General features: G+C 39.9%; 1 protein-coding gene across 1 annotated transcript in view; it reads right to left on the bottom strand.

The window, feature by feature from the left end:
* nup153 (nucleoporin 153) overlaps window positions 1-17090 on the bottom strand; it is an 81439-nt gene that overhangs the window by 32417 nt on the left and 31932 nt on the right. The window contains exons 5-11 of the mRNA XM_068057213.1: window positions 16912-17040; window positions 14254-14370; window positions 12254-12298; window positions 11495-11548; window positions 10332-10478; window positions 1314-1366; window positions 1076-1196 (exon numbers count right to left, since the gene is read on the bottom strand). Coding sequence (XP_067913314.1) covers window positions 1076-1196; window positions 1314-1366; window positions 10332-10478; window positions 11495-11548; window positions 12254-12298; window positions 14254-14370; window positions 16912-17040 — 666 coding nt within the window. The remainder of the gene's footprint in view (window positions 1-1075; window positions 1197-1313; window positions 1367-10331; window positions 10479-11494; window positions 11549-12253; window positions 12299-14253; window positions 14371-16911; window positions 17041-17090) is intronic.

Genomic DNA, 17090 nt, shown 5'->3' with positions numbered 1-17090 from the left:
CCCCAAAATATAAGTTGCTAAGAAGAAATAATTTATTGAGGGAATTTCACTTGAATACAAAATGGGCAAGGCATCAGGGAGTCCACAGTCTCAATACTTTTATACTCCAGGGATTATTAACATTGGAATCATTCACCTGAACTCTAATTAGGTTACTGCCTTATAAGCCATATCCATGTATCCTTTAAGTGATATTAGACTCAGCCGATGGTAAATTACCTATCTTTGTAAAAATTAATACATCAAACAGGGAGTGAAAAGTGAGACAGACTACTGAGAACCTGTCCCTTTTAGAATGTACATCAAACTACAGCCACATCAGCTACTCCCCAATCCAGTGCCTCATTCCGAAGTCCTTTCCTAAAAACAGGAGAACACATACATTTCTATGTGTAGGAAGGAGTAAGAAAGGAAAGATCCTACATGGAGCAGTTTTACATCTTTTCACAAAGCATTACCAGCTTGATTTGACAAATGGAGCTGTGGTTATTAGAAAATATTACATAATCTAGCCTTTTGTAATGCTTTTTTCTCAGTGTAATTTTAACAGTACAATCACCACTGAAGGATTTTTCTGTCCTTTCTGAGATTTGTGAATGACACACTCTTCATTTCCACATTTCAGCAGTCATACCTGCAAATTTAACCAATAGCTATAAACAGCACCAAAGTGCACCTTTTATTACAAAGTTTTCCCGCTGTCTTCCCCATTCAGATTTATTCATTTGAATATTCTATGACAAACCCACAAGCTTTAGTACAACATAATTCTCTTCAATGTTTATAATTTCCTTGTTTTAGATGTCCACCAATAAACTGTGCAGTAGGACAGGTTAAGTATGGAAATAGAAAAAAATCCCATGTCATTCACAAACTTCAAAAAAGTGGAAAAATCTATGTAGAATAATCAACCCAACATTTCTTCTAATACCATATGTAATGAATACTGTATAAAGTGAAAGGTCAATAGTGTAACAGTTAGTTCTCAGAATGCCTGGATAAAAATTCAGTGCTGATGTTTGAAGCACTAGCAAGCAATAAGTAGTGAGAGAATTAGAAGAAAATTTACTCTAACCTCCTGTGCACCTCTGGATGAGTAATGCCCTTTATCTCTCTTCATTTTTCCTCCACCTCCCCCAGATGTGAGACCATTGGTTGCATGAGAACCAACTACTTGATACGAACAGCTGCTATCACTGTAATGCAAATAAAAAGGGAGAGTGCCTTAGAAAAGCTGATTTAATTAATGACACAGGATTTTAAAATTCCTGTCTGAAAGTAATTCAATGCTAATAGTATTGCAGGCAACATACCTTTTTGTTGCTTGAAGCCTAATTTCAGGCACAGGTGACTTCTCCCTCGCTCTCTGAAATCACAGAGAGATTGAAATTTAATACACAGACCTAATTTTATGTACATAATCCCTTGGATGCACTTGTTTAGATTACACAATTTAATTTTTTTAAGTCAAATCATAAGTAAAATTTGTCAGCTTACAAAATCTGATACTCATTTAAAGCTGAAGTACCCTAAACAGTAAAAAAAAAGTACCAACGTAATTGATTTAAGAGTTAGAAGGCAGACAGCAGTGCGAATGGTTGCTTTTCTGACTGAAGAGAAGTATGCAGTGGGGGTCCAGGGGTAAATATTAGGTTCATTGCTCTTATTTTCCCTCTGCTTCTGCACTGAGCGGCTTCTCATCCTTCATGATTTCAACCTCCATCTCAAATCTTCTTGTTCCCTCTCCTCCGAGTTTACTACTGCCTTCCTTTCCTTCCTAAATCTTTCCCTTTATATAAACTGTCCTACCCACACATGGTCACCCTCGATCTTGCCATCTCATGCGGCCTCGCTACCCCTTTCATTATCACTGATAAGGCAATCTCTGATCATTTCCTTGTATCACACACTATTCACATTCCCCTGTCAAGCCCACTTCTTTGTGTCCAACCTTAGAAAAAACTCAAGTCACTAACAGGACAGTAGAAGCATGGATACAAAATTAGCTGAGTGACAGGAAACAGAGTAGCTGTGAACGGTTATTTTTCAGACTGGAGGAAGGTATATAGAGGGGCCCTCCAGGGGTTGGGATCCTTGCTTTTCTTGATCTATATTAATTGCCTAGACTTGGGTGTACATGGCACAATTTCAAAATTTGTGAATGACACAAAACTTGGAAGCATTGTGAACTGTGGGGAGGATAGTGATAAATTTCAAGAAGGTTTTAGACAGGCTGGTGAAATGGGTGGAAAAGTGGCAGATGAAATTTAATGCAGAGGAGTGTGAAGTGATTCATTTTGGTAGGAAGAACGAAGAGAGGCAATATAAATTGAAGGGTACAATTCCAAAGGGGGTGCAGGAGTGAGGGACCTGAGGGTATAAGTGAACAAATCATTAAAGGTTGCAGGGCAGGTTAAGAAAGCAGTTAATAAAGCATATGGAATCCTGGGTTTTATAAATAGGGGCACAGAGTACAAAAACAAGGATGTTATGATAAACTTATATAAGACACTGGTTTGGCCTCAACTACAGTATTGTGTAGTGCTGGGCATCACACTTTCAAAAGGATGTTAAGCTATCAGAGAGGGTGCAGAAAAGATTCACGAGAATGGTTCTAGGGATGAACAACTTCCGTTAAGTGGATAGGGTTGGAGAAGCTGGGTCTTGTCTCCTTGGAGAAGGGAAGATTAAGAGGAGCTTTGATACAGATGTTCAAAATAATGAGGGTTTGGACAGAGTAGATAGGGAGAAACCGTTCCCATTGGCCAAAGGATCCAGAACCACTGACACGGATTTAAAGTGATTGGAAAAAGATGCAACAGCGACATGCAGAAATATTTTTTTATGCAGCAAGTGGTTTGGATCTGGATTGCACTGCCTGAGAGTATGGTGCAGGCTGATTTAATAAAGGCCTTCAGAAGAGAACTGGATAATTATCTGAAGGGAAACAATTTGCAGGGCCAAGGGGAAAAGGCAGGGGAGTGGGACTAGGTGAGCTGTTCTTGCAGAGTTCTGGCACGGGCACAACAGCCTCCTTCTGCGCTGTAACCTTTCTATGGTGCTCCCTCTGCACTTCCAAATTCCCAACTATCAATCCTTTGGCCTTTAATTCATCATAGCATCTCAGCAACTATTGATTTACTAAATCATATCCTCTCCAGCACCATTGATGCCCATGTCCCCGTTAGAATTATTAGTTTTTCCAACCCTATTTGCTCTCTCTGGTGTACCTCTCATTTCCACTCCTTAAATCCAAGGGAGACATGACTGTCTTTCACAACAACTGGTTTAACCATTCATTGCCAGATCTGGCTAGGTCACAAAGTATTACCAGACTATGCTCTCCATCACTAAAATTGCCCATCAAAGGTAACGCCATGCTGCTCTTCTCCACCATTAACTGTCTTCTTAACCCGGCGCTCCCATACCTCCTCCAGTAAGTGTGTTGAGCTAATGGACTTCTTTGGTACAAAGATTCAGACAATCCATTCAACTGTCTCTGCTGCTGCCCTCTCTTCCCGTAGCCCACCAGTCCAAACTTCTAAGTTCCCCCTTGCCCTAATCCTGAATTCACAGCTTTCTCCACTATTTCTCATGTCAGCTCCGAGCTCATCATATCGATGAGACTCACCTCTTGCTCTCTAGACATTCCTACTAAACTGCCGATCACTCAATTTCCATTCCTATGGCTCCTATGTTAGCTTAAATTATTAACTGTTTGCTCTCCTCACATATTGTCCTCTCTCCTTCAAATCTGCCGACATTGCCTCCTCCATCCTTGCAAACTACCGCTACATCGCTAACCTCTTTCTTGAACGTGTTATTGCCTCCCAAATTCATGCCCATTTTCCTCTCAATTTCTTGTCTGAATCCCTGCAATCAGGTCTCTAGCCCTGCCATGGTACCGAAACATCCCAGCTGACTAAAAAAGATAAATTTTCCCTCCACATTCTCCTTGACCTATCTGCACCCTTTGACACGTTGGCCACGAAATTCTGCTCCAACACCTCTCCACCGTCATTGAGCTGGCAAGGATTGCAGTTGCCTGGTTTCATTCTTTTCTATCCTGTCGTAGCCAGAAAATTGTCTGCAATGGCTTTTCTCCTTGCTCCCGCACACTGTTTATCTCTGGTGTCTTCCAAGGATTCAGCCTTAACCCCCTCCTCTTCCTCATCTAAATTCCATCCCTCAGTGACACCACCTGAAATCACAGTGCCAGTTTCCACACGTACGCTGACAATACCGAGCTCCACCTTTCCTTCACTTCTCTTGACCCCTCCTGTCTCTAAATTGTCTGACTGCTTGTCTGATAACCAGTATTGGATGAGCAGAAATTTTATCCAAATAAATAATGGGAAGGCAGAAGCCATTGTCTTCAGTCCCAAACTCCGCTCCCTCACAACTGACTCCATCGTTCTTCTTGGCAATAATCAGACTGTTCACAACCTTGAGGTTATATATGAGCACGAGATGAGCTTTCTACTATACATTCACACCATCACTAAGACCGCCTATTTCCACCTTTATAACATCGCCCGACTCTACCCTTGTCTCAGCTTATATGCTGTGGAAAACTTCTGCCACGCTTTTGAAATCCTGGGCTTGAATTACTTCAATGCACTTCTGGTTGGCCTCCTACAAACTTGGTTATTTAAAGTCCCGCTGACCCATCATCCCTGTGCTTGTTGGCCAACACTGACTCCCAGTGAAGCAACACCCCAATTTTAGAATTCTCATCCTTGTTTCAAATCCCTCCATGGCCTCATTATTTCTGTAATCTACTTCGGTCCTCCAACCCCTCCTTGATTCTCTGCATTCTGCCAATCTGACCTCTTAAGAATTCCTGATTTTAACCATTCCACCATTGGTGCTATACAAATGCAAGTTGTTTTATATAAAATGATGTGGACTTGGTTATAGGGAATACAATTTCAAAGTTTTGGCATGATAGGATTCTACGATTTTTCCAATTTTAGTTGTGCTGGTATGGGGTCAGGCGTAGCAGATGTTGGTCACCGCATAGGACAGAAGTCGTCCTGTTTGGTCTTTGCTCTGCCAAATATAAAATACAGGTAAGATTATGGAAGCAGGCAACCAGTTAAGACACATAGCCCAGGAGCCTCCAAAGGGAAGGGGCAAGAGGGAAAACAAATTCAAAGCAGTATCACTGAACTATTTGAAAAGCCATTTTCACAAGACTATAGATATAATGTAAAAATGCATTTTAAACATTTTGCCAATTTGGTTTACACTTCAGAATTTTCCCATTCCTTAATGATTTCTGAGTCCAATTCCACATTGCAGGAACAGCAGCTTCAGACATTTTGATCTCAAGACAGTTTATGACAATGCAGAAATACCAGGAATATACAAGGTTCAATTCTTCTCTTCCCCAACCAGTCTTGAAACACAAGCCCTTTAGACATATGATGCCTTTAGGGCACGGGGTATCTGTTAATCTCCATGTCCAACAACAGCAAAACACAGAGCAGAGGCCAGGCATTTACCCATAAGAAAAAAGAAAAACTGTTCCATGGCACACCTTCCAACATTAAGGTACTGGGTACCAGAGCCCTTAGACCAGGACAATTAGCTGCTATACATTGGTGCATGCTGCAAGACCCAGATAGAAGAAAACTGTTTTTTAAAAATGATAATCTCTACATTACGTATGAAGCCTCAGGTACAGAACGTGTACATTCAAGATTCCAACTAAACTTAAGCAATTTTATGTGCACACATCAAACAATAAAGTTAAAGCTAAAAATCTGCAATTCCCCAAATTAAAGACAGCAAGTTAAAATAAATCTCAATTTTATCACTAGTGCCACTTGGTCAACTTCAGAGACATAACATTTATTCACGTATGTCAGGAACCACACTATCCAACTGAAGTACAAAGATATTAACAGTTCAAATATCAACCAGATTCCCGAACTTGATCTCAACTAAAGGAAGAGGTGGCGGAGGAAGATATTGTTTTATTTAACTAGTAACTAGCAGTAAAGAAAAGATTTAGTTACAGGGCAAGTCAGCAACACTAACTTTAAATAGCAAGAGCTTTTCGATCACAAGTCATCGATTTCCAACTACCGCACTTTATCATATTTGCTGATATAGCTTACAACAAAAAAAGCACATAATTAGGAATGCAAAGGGGAACTATGAAATTAAATCAAGGAAAAAATAATAAAACATTCTACAGGCGCAGAGGAAAGACAAAATGGGAAGAGGCATTAAGGAACAATCAGGATATATTTACAGGCAGCGATGGCAAAATGGCAGAAATAATTATTTCGCTTCAGTATTTACCAAGGAGATGGATCAAGTAGACATGACAATGGAAGATATGATTAGAAATTATATAACGCATTAAAAATGAAGAGGAAATTATTAAATAAATGAGTCAATAATCAAAAAAACTTAAGGGCATAGATTTTGCAGTGGTAATAACAGTAAAGCTCACAGCTTGTCATCACTGCTTCACTGAAATTGCCAGCAACTTTGGAAGCCCCAAATGGGTAGAACAACATGGAAGTCCAGAAGTTGCTGTCCGTGAGTCTATGCTCCCCCATAGAGTGCGCTGTAGAGGTTTCCACAGACTGCAATCTGCATTGCAATCTAGGGGCATCGATGGATTTCTGGATAACAATGACATCAAGGGATATGGGGATAGTGCGAGAAAGTGGCGTAGACATAGATGATCATCCATGATCTAGTTGCATGGTGGAGCAGGCTCGATGGGTTGAATGGCCTACTCCTGCAGTCATAGTTTGACGAAATCTTCCACTTCTATGCTGTTAGTCTCTCTGTAAAAACCCTTTAAAAAGTTACACCATGTTGAATGAGGTGTAGCTGGGTTTTTAACAATGTACTAACTTCATTAGAACTGTTAAACAGCCTTATCAGCCCTGAAAAGCCAATTTTATATTTGTGGAATCTCAAACTTCTCCATAATGATAAAAGAAAACCCCACATGTTAAAGTAAAGACTTGACTCACTCAGTGATAGCACTCTTGCCTCGGAGTCAGAGAATTGTGTGTTCAAGCCCCACTCCATAGACTTGAGCACATTATCTAGGCTGACATTTCAGTGCTGCACTGAGGAAGTGCCAGATTGCGGGAGGTGCTGTCTTTCAGGCAAGATGTTAAACTGAAGAGGAGCAGGGCAGTTCTGTCGATGCCCTCTCTAACATCTATCTAGCATGACCAGGTTAACTGGTCACTTATTGTATGATTGATGTTTGTGGAACCTTGGTGTGCACAAGTTTGCTGTCACATTTCTATTAACTTCTTAAAACTTATTTCCTGGGCTTTGGGAAGTACGGAAGATGTTCACGATATAAATGAAAATTATTTCCAAGGCAGGATTTTAGGTTAGTGATGATTCACTGATCATTTTTATTAAGGGCAAGGATGATATTGAGGCCATTGGATTATAGTAGTGCCCATTGTAATGGAGTTTCTCAGGGGTCGGTGTTGGGACTCTTGCTTTTCCTGATATATATTAATGACCTTGGTGTACAGGGCACAATTTCAAAGTTTGCGGATGGTAAGAAACTTGGAAGTATTGTGAACTGTGGGGAGGATAGTGCAAACTTCATAAGGACATAAACAAGTTGGTGGAATGGGCAGACAGGTGGCAGCTGTAGTTCAATGCGGAGAAATGTGAAATGAGACATTTTAGTAGCAAGAACCTAGAGAAACAATATAAAATAAAGGATACAATTCGAAAGGGAGTGCAGGAACAGAGGCACCTGGGTGTATATGTGCATAAGCCATTGAAGGTGCAAGACAGGTTGAGAGTGCAGTTAATAAAGCATACAGTATCTTCAGCTTTATTAATAGGGGCATAGAGTACAAGAGCAAGGAGGATATGTTGAACCTGTATAAGACACTAGTTCAGCCTCAGCTGGAGTATTGTGTCCCGTTCTGGACATCACGCTTTATGAAGGATATGAAAGCATTAGAGAGGGTGCAGAAAAGATTCATGAGAATGGTTCCAGGGATGAGGAACTTCAGTTATGAAGATAGATTGGAGAAGTTGGGACTGTTTTTCTTGGAGAAAAGGCGGTTGAGAGGTGATGTGATAGAGATATTCAAAATCATGAGGGGTCTGCACAGAGTAGATAGGGAGAAACTGTTCCCAATCGTGAAAGGATAAAGAACGAGAGGGCACAGACTTAAAGTAATAGGTAAGAGAAGCAAAAGCGACATGAGGGAATACTTAGTAGCTCTGCGAGTGGTTAAAGTCTGGAATGCACTGCCTGAGTGTGTGGTGGAGGCAAATTCAATTGAAGCATTCAAAGGGAATTAAACTGTTATATGAAAAGGAAGAATGTGCAGGGTTACGGGGAGAAGGCAGGGGAGTGGCATTAGGGTGCGGACATAATGGGCCGAATGGCCTCCTTCTGCACTGTAACGATTCTATGATTCTATGTTGTTGATTTATTTTTTACAGTTTGATACTTTTATTTTAGCTTCTATCTTAATCCAGTAATATTTATTTATTTCACTATGTGAAAACCTTTAAAGTGAATGATATTAAGACCCTTTAACTTTCTGGTTTGCAGTGAGTGAATACTTCAATGTGATTGGCTGCTTACCTGCTTTCTGATATCACTGCTGATGTCTGCTAAGATATCGCCTTGACTTGGTGCCATATTTAAACTGCCACCATGAAAAGGGGAAAACAGCTCAATGATCGCTAGATCTTTGTAGGCAGTTTTCTTAGATATCAGATGTCTGATGCTTTGCTGACCACAAAATCCAGGCTAACAGTTTTACTCTTTACCTCAAAGAGGATAAACCCCGAGTCCGAACAGATTGCATTTGTGCATTTTAAAAGAATCTAGGGAAGAAATAACAAAGGCACCATTGCACATATTTAATAATCTGTTAGAAAAAGGTGTAGTGCCAGAGGACTGGTGGACCACTAATGCTATACCTAATTATGCCGTATAAAGTTATATTTAAGGGAGATAGACCGGTCAGCTTATCAGTAGTAAGAGAAATAATGGAGTCCATACTAAAGGAGGAAATAGGAATACCATCTAGAAACCAAAAACATCATAATGAAGTCAACATGAAATTCAAAAGTCTCATCGAATTTATTGAGCTAACAGAGAAACTAGACAAGGGTAATGCAGTAGATGTAATATTTCTAGATTTCTGAAAGACCTTCGATAATGTACCACATAATAGGTCAAATAAATAAGGTCCAACAGAATGGATAGCTAGTTGGTCAATAGACAGCTATTCAGAGCGGCAGAAGGTGGAGTGCAGTCCTACAAGCATCAGTGCAGGGGCCACTATTGTTCACAAGTAATATTAATGATTCAGACTTTGGAATTGGAAACACTTTTTCTAAATTCGCAAATTGGGAGATGCAGCCAACCATAAGAGAGACTGCAATGAATTCCAAGACAGCATTAATAAAGTTAAAGAATGTGCATTTAATTGGCAAATAAATTGCAACAGAGATAAATGTGAGGGATTATATTTTTCTAAGAAAAGTAGAAGTCACATATTACTTGGAAAATAAGAATCTAAATGGGGTAGAGGAGCAAAGGGATCTGCTAGTACAAATACACAAATCACAAACAGTTGTGAAGCAGGTCAGTAAGGCCATAACAAAAGCAAACCAAGCACTAGGGTTATTCTACAGAAATAGAATAGAAAAGAAAAAGAGAAGCTATGCTAAACTCGTATTAAACATTGGTTAGACCACAAGTGTGCAGTTCTGGTCGACATATTATAAAAGGCACTGGAGATGGTGCAAAATAGATTTACAAGAATGGCATCAGAACTGTGAGGTTATACCTATCAGAAAAGAATGAACAGGCTGGGTCTCTTTTCTCTTGAAGAGAGAAGGCTAAAGGGTGACCTTAGAGGTTTTTAAAATTATGAAAGGTTGTGATACAGCAAGAACATTTCCACTTATGGTACAAAACTAGAGGTCATGTATACAAGATTGTCACCAAGAAATCAAATAGGAAACTCAGATGAAAATTCTTTCCCTAGAGAATGGTGCGAATGTGGAACTGGCTACCACAGGGAGTGGTTGAGGTAATTATGATGCATTTAAGGGGATGCTAGATACGCATATGAGGGAGAAGGAAATAGGAGGTTATGCTGATAACAGTTAGATGAGGGGGGACAGGAGGAGGTACAAATGGAGCATAAACGCTGGCATAGACCGGTTGGTCAACTGCCTGCTTTTGTGCTTTATATTCTATGCAACAATTGAACATGGGAAACATAGATCTAAATATAACTAATAAAGCTATTAAACTTTATACATGTAGCTACTTAAAAAAAATTATTTCTTACATTATTTCGAATTTCTGTCCTGTCAATATGTCTGTTACCCAACCCTCCAGGAGTCAGAGATGGCTTGAAAAACATGGATCTATTTGCAGCTCCAGAAACAATTATAGGTGTCTGAAGTTTCTGGACTGGAGGACCCTGTGTTTCCAGCTGAAAATAAATAGAAATAGAATTTTAATTTGGCATTTTTTGTGTAATTGTGGGCTATCTTAAACTAAAGCTCCCTTTAAGTTATTTGACCAACAATGCAAAACAACTCAAAATAAATTTACTTGCCCATGGAAAAGAAAACAGAGAAATCAATTACTATACTCGGTATCCAAATGAGGACTAACCACGTTATACGCACAAAAGTTCAAAAGGCAGGGGGACCTGCCAACAACCCAAAAGACCAAATAATTTCCTCAACATAAAGTTATAATTAGCAATTAAAAATTGACAAGGAAGAGGTACGCTCAAGTTCAGAGCGAGCCCTTCTTCCCTTTACCAAACCTAGCAGGAACTGCCTCATTGTGCTACACACAGTTCAGTACTATGAATAGACAATTGTACTACTTGCACCCAGCAGCAGCTGAATATATCAACAGCTGCTCTGGCAGTGTTGTTCTTCTGCTACTTAAGCCAATTTGGCCTCTATTGCCATCGCTGTATTCCTCGTCACAGGTGCAGTGCTTCGACTTTTTAAAGAGCAAACACTGCAGGCTTTTCAGGTATTTAAACACGATCTGATGGCACAAAAATTGAAACATTTTACTATTTGGAATCGCAGTTGTTTGAGATAACAAAAAAATCCAACTACCAATGGCAAATTGAAAGGGGGCGGGGGAGTCTTCGTTACATCTTAAATTTTTTGTCTATGTCTCCAAATTATGGAACATGATGATACAGGATTACACACTTTGTATTTACTGCTTGGGTTCTGCGAATCAACTTATACAATGTGTTCACCTACCACTTGCATCAAAAAAACATCCACTACTTCCCAGTCCATCAAGGACAAATAGGCAATCTGTTGTCAAATAATGCTTCAAACTTGACAGAATTAAATTATCAGAATTGAGCCTTTTTTTTGTAAAAAGGATCCCTTTTCAAGCACACTTCCCAAGTTACCCCTTCAAATAGAATGTACATATTTACCAAGTTATAAAGGTTCCACAATATCCTACCTTTCTCATCTTGGACTGCCAACCAGTCACATCTACAGTACTTTTCTCCAAGGACTGAAACAAAGTTCATAATGTAAGCAAGATCAGAGTTGTAGCAGGAGACATAAAATATTAGTTAAGATAAGGAGTGCAGGAAAGAAAAAGGCGGCAGTTTATATATTATTTTGATTCAAAAGTATTAAATTCAGAGAGCAGACAGAGGTCTGTCTACTCTTAAAACATTAAACAGTTTTAAACAATGTACTTTGTGAGTTACAATGGCTTGAGTACTATCAGCAAGATTATGTTCAACTCCTCGTAAGCTTGTTAGCAATGGCTGTAAAGTGGGACTGGTGTCCAAAATTACGTTTTTACAGCAGTGGAATGGGTTTCAATTGCTGCTACACTGCCTGCCCCCCTTCCCTAGTGAGTCACATATTTTCTTTGTTCTCAATGTACCGAGTAACTGAGGTTCTACACTAATATAGCACCATTCACATCCTCAGAATGCCAAAAAATACTTAACCAATTAATTGATGCACATTATTGATCTTATAAGATCAGGGAAGATCAATTTGAACAGAACAAAATATTTGCCAAGCACAAGAAGATTTGGCATTTCGTGGAATAAATTGATAATATTTACACAGCATGTTTAGGACAAGTTCATTCAAAATAAAACTGGAAATTAAATCACGTCTCAAGACAGTTTTCATGAATATCTAAATAGCCAATTCCAAGGTACTAAATTACCAATCATGGAGAGCTGTTTTCACTTACCGTAGACAATGGAGATGCAACTGTAGACGGAATTCTTTTAGCATCCTGAAAACATAGTACATAACATGTAACAAGAAAAGGTTTTCCTTCAATATTTTAATGATTTATTTTTATTCCCTTTACTCCCCTCAAGTCTCTCCATGCCTCTGACCAAAGGACTGTGTAAGGACTCAAACCAGCCTCCAGTGCCACCCTCGAGCATCACATGATGGCTGGCTTTGGAAACTTCCTTCCATGCAAAATACCTTACTTTCATAACTATCCTTTTTCTTAAAAAAAAATAGGATATTATGCCTAATGAACAAAAATTGATCAATTAATATTTTGTATGTTATAAAGGAATACAAATAAAATCAAAACAATTTACTTATAGGTGCCATTAAAAGCCTTGACTGTAACGTCAATAAATCACAGCCAAAAACATGCATCGAGGAGAAATTATTTAGGTTTAGTTACTAAATGCTTTTGCAGAAGTGTTATGAAAGAAACTGAGTTGTTAATGCATCTTAAATGTGAAATAAGTCTTTTTAAGAGTGCAATAAAGCATAACTGCACCATTACGTTCACAAGATTTTGAACTAAATATGTTGCGAGCACATATTTACACTAATCTAAGACCAACAGTAAAAAGACAGATAAGATCGTTTTATTTCTCCTTGCTTGGGTGTTTGACCTGCTGCCATTTAGGCACAAGATTAAAGAACTACTGCTGGACTTTAAAAAAAAAAATTTTGTTTGAAGATCACTGTGTGTTTTAAGTCCCCTTTTAGAAATAAGTAATCTGCCAAATCCAGCTAGAGTGGAAGTAAGTTATCTACAAACTTGAACAGCTTTTTGAAAATCATAACAGACTAATGGAACAAAACTTAAATCAATGAAGTCTCTAGTTTCAAGGAAGGATTCCCATGATATCAGGGCCCAATTTTCCATTCAGGACAGAAGAAGCTTAAAAATTCCCTTGGGTCTAGTCGGGTGTGGAGGCGGCCTTCATCTTGCTTCCCTTCATCTGAGTAATAATATTGGTTTATTCAGAATACTGTCTATCTTCACCTTACAAATAGATAAAGCACTATTGCCATCTGCATTAATTTCCAGCAACTAAGTCATTCCAATGCTCTCCTGGCCGGCCTCCCACCTTCCACCCTCTACAAACTTGAACTCACCCAAAACTTTGTTGCCTGTATCCTTACTCTCATCCACTACCCATGCTTGTTGGCCTACATTGCCTCCTGGCCTACCAAGGAAGATGCTTGCCCTCATGTTCAAATCCCAGCACCATGACCTCGCCGTCTCCACCCCTCAACCTCCAGCCTTACAATCCTCCAAGAACGCTGTATTCTTCCAATTTGGGCCTCTTGTGCATCCACCTACCCCGCAACCACCCCCCCCACCGCCCACTTCCTTCGCTCTACAACTGGCAGTTGTACCTTCAGCTGTCACGGCTTTAAGCTTTGGAATTCCCTCCCTAAAACTCTGCCTCACTCGTCTGCTCAAAGATGATCCTTGAAAGCTACCTCTGTCACCGATCCCATCATCTCCTCCTTTGGCTCGGTGTAAACTTATGTCTGATCACCACTTGAACATGATGTGAAGTAGAACATATTGAAAAGTCAGATGAAGTGGCTGTATCAACACAACTAGAAATTCATTTAGCAGTCACAATCATTTAACATCAATGTGATAAAAAAAAATACAGAATATAAATTACTAATACCACAGTACTACACTTATGTCCAGTGCCATGGAATTGAAAGGGTAAGCACACATTGATTACCCCAACAACAACTGGTGATTTTTTCTCAATATGTACTATGGACTTACATACAGTCTAACCGGAATGCTCTCTCAAAGATGAATTAATCTATTTGTAGTGCGGGTTTTTTTTTTTGATGACTGAATTACACCAATCGTACCCAATATAGTTTGGAGATTTTAATAGGACAATGGACTTATGAAATTAAAACTACCTGGTGGAAACCATAACAGATATGAAGACTCACCGCCAATGGACTTGACATCTTTTCTAAAGATTGAAGGATGCGTCTGGCAGTGGCACTAGTCACTCCATAAGATGGCGAACTTGCTGGTTTTGCTTTCATCTGTCTCCTTATTGGAACCTGGTTATTATTAAGTTCACAATTTTTACAGGTTAGTGCTTCAGGGAAGTATTCTTTTCATAGACGAAAGTAAGTAGTGGGTTGCGGAAATGTCAGTGTGACACCTCCCATCTTAATCTTTCCACATTTAAAATCAATGGGAATTACAAACACATGAAACTTGCGCACTTCCTAGTGCCTAGTACAATCACAGCAGAAATATCTGCCTTGTTCAATTATTCTGGCAGGGGATTGATGGGCAGCACTTGTCAAAAAATGTTAAGAATAATGAGTCTGTTTACTTCTCCTTCCATCTGTCATTTGACTGCTGTAACCGTCTCACTGCTGCGTACAAGCTGTGCTCAAAACAAGGCAAGCATTTGAACCACGATGGTGACGTGTTGATTGGCAGCGAACAGGTGCACTGGTCACCACAGAATCATTTACAAGAAATTTAATATACTCAAATTTTACAGTACAGATTGACTTGGCATACAAAGTATGGAACATGGCAGTGAGCGTTACTCACCAAAAAGGACCATACAGAAGTTGGGAGAAAAGGGAAAAGCTGTGCAGCAATTTAGTCAAAACAGTGAGAGAGTAAATATTGCACTCTCTGCTTTGCTCAGTATGCAAAACAGATTTAAAACAAGTTAGTAGAGTGTAAAATTCCTGCAGATTCATACTTCTGTTTTTAATGCCAATATCTACTTTTAGAACAGTGCAAATAAACAGCACCAAGTTATACTACCCGTTACACTGCCCAATACTAAATAGCAGAGCCTCTTGCGTATATACTTAAATGTATGAAGACAGACAAACAAATGGGCACTTATACAGCACCTTTCATGACCTCAGGATGTCCCAAAGTACTTTACAGCTAATGAAGAGCTATAGTTGCTATGAAATTTCTACAGTAGAAAAATGTTAAGATTTTTCTAACATTAGAAATTTGAAGATGCTACAGTATACTGCCTGGGCTGTTTAACTATAAAGTTTGAAAAAATTGGCTTTGTAATACTTTGACAATAATTCAAGGTGATTTTACACCCAATGCAAAATGTAATTGGATGCGGATTCAGCTGAATTGATGGTTAACTCTTGTGCCACCACAAAGGAGAAAGGCTTTCCAGCAACTCAAACATAAAACATCAATATCAGGTAACAAATAAAATCAAACGGGGCACATGACAACAACAGCTTAAATTATAAACTGGGCTTTATACCGGCATAAAAGCCAAGGAACTACCAGAATTTGGAGTTCTTGTATTGAAGTAGTCTGCTTAGACTTCAAAACAGAAATTTAGTGCGGCTTAAGAAAAAGAATGTTATCAAAAAGCACAATTATTATAAATTATTTTTGGACTAGTAGATCTGTTTGGGGTAATACAATTGCAATTCAACATATTTATTGCTGGAGGGCTGGATTTTACCCAGCCCTTCGCGCTGTGGGTCGTGGCGGGCCGCTCCCGCAAGCATTTTATGGGCCTCCCCACCATGACCCATAACGTGAAGGGCTGGTAAAATCCAGCTCTCCAGCAATAAATATGTTGAATTGCAATTGCATTACCCCAAACAGACCTACTAGTCCAAAAAGAATTTATAATAATTGTGCTTTTTGATAACATTCTTAAGCAGGCCGCTCCCGCAAGCATTTTATGGCCTCCCCGCCACGACCCACAATGCAGGGAAGGCCCCACTGCATATTACCAGTGGCGGCAAGGCCTCAGTGCAGCCCCCCCCCACTTGGCGGCGGGGCCATCATTTGAATAATAAACTTCATGCAAATTTAAAGATAATAAACTTACCTGATGACGGTGGCCATCCTATGGCGATATTACCAATGACAGGCGCATCACACGCCACCGGAACGCCGCATGAAGTGCCGAGGCGAGACATTGGTGGGTGGGGGGGGGGGGGGGGGGAAAAGAGAGGAGTGCAAATTTCAGGGCGGGGTTGGGGGGGAAAGAGAGTGGGGAAAAGACTTTTGATTAGTGGGTTGGAGGGGTGGGGGGATGGAGAATGGTGGGCAGGGGCCAAAGTTTAAAGTAGTTAAAGGTCGTGGGGTGGGGGGGGGAGGGGGGAGAAGGTCGGGATCAGACCACAAACTATTTTTGGGGGGTGGGGGGGGTGCGATGTCCAATTAATCCATCAATTCTTTTTTGGGGTGTGTGTGAGGGCAGTGAAAATGTTTTACTTGCATTTACACCATCCTTTATCTTTAAAAATGTAAATGTCATGCAAGGGCTTGAAGCCCTTTAAAAATGGCTCCAGGTCCAACTCTGCGGCGCCAGACACCGTTGCTGGGGACGGCCGTTATGCCCCCGCACGTAATATTGCAAGGGCTTAGCGGCGGCCGGTCAGTGCAGGCACACAGCCGACTTCTAAGTGCGCCATGACGCGCTAATAACATTCAGCCCGCAGTCTCAGACTTCAAGTAATACTTTCCAATCATCGATTTTCCAACCAAAGAAATAGATAATTATAAACAAAAACATGAAACAGGATAAAGAGAGTACAAGGAAAGAAACTGGACTGAGTTACATCCACAGCTATCTTTACCTGGTATGGTGTACCTCGCGTTTGGGAAGCTCTTCCTGCTGCTGCAGCCCCACCATATGTTGTCTTGCCAGGATAGAAAGGAGAATCCCCAAGCTGGCTTGAATTTAGTAAAGAAGTACTAATAAAAGACTGGAAAAAGAAAAATCATTTTGAATTTCACAATTTTACATCAAGTATGG

Source organism: Heterodontus francisci, chromosome 2 (assembly GCF_036365525.1).
Source record: "Heterodontus francisci isolate sHetFra1 chromosome 2, sHetFra1.hap1, whole genome shotgun sequence".
NCBI classification, from domain to species: Eukaryota; Metazoa; Chordata; class Chondrichthyes; order Heterodontiformes; family Heterodontidae; genus Heterodontus; species Heterodontus francisci.
This window is presented reverse-complemented; position numbering and strand designations above follow the sequence as displayed.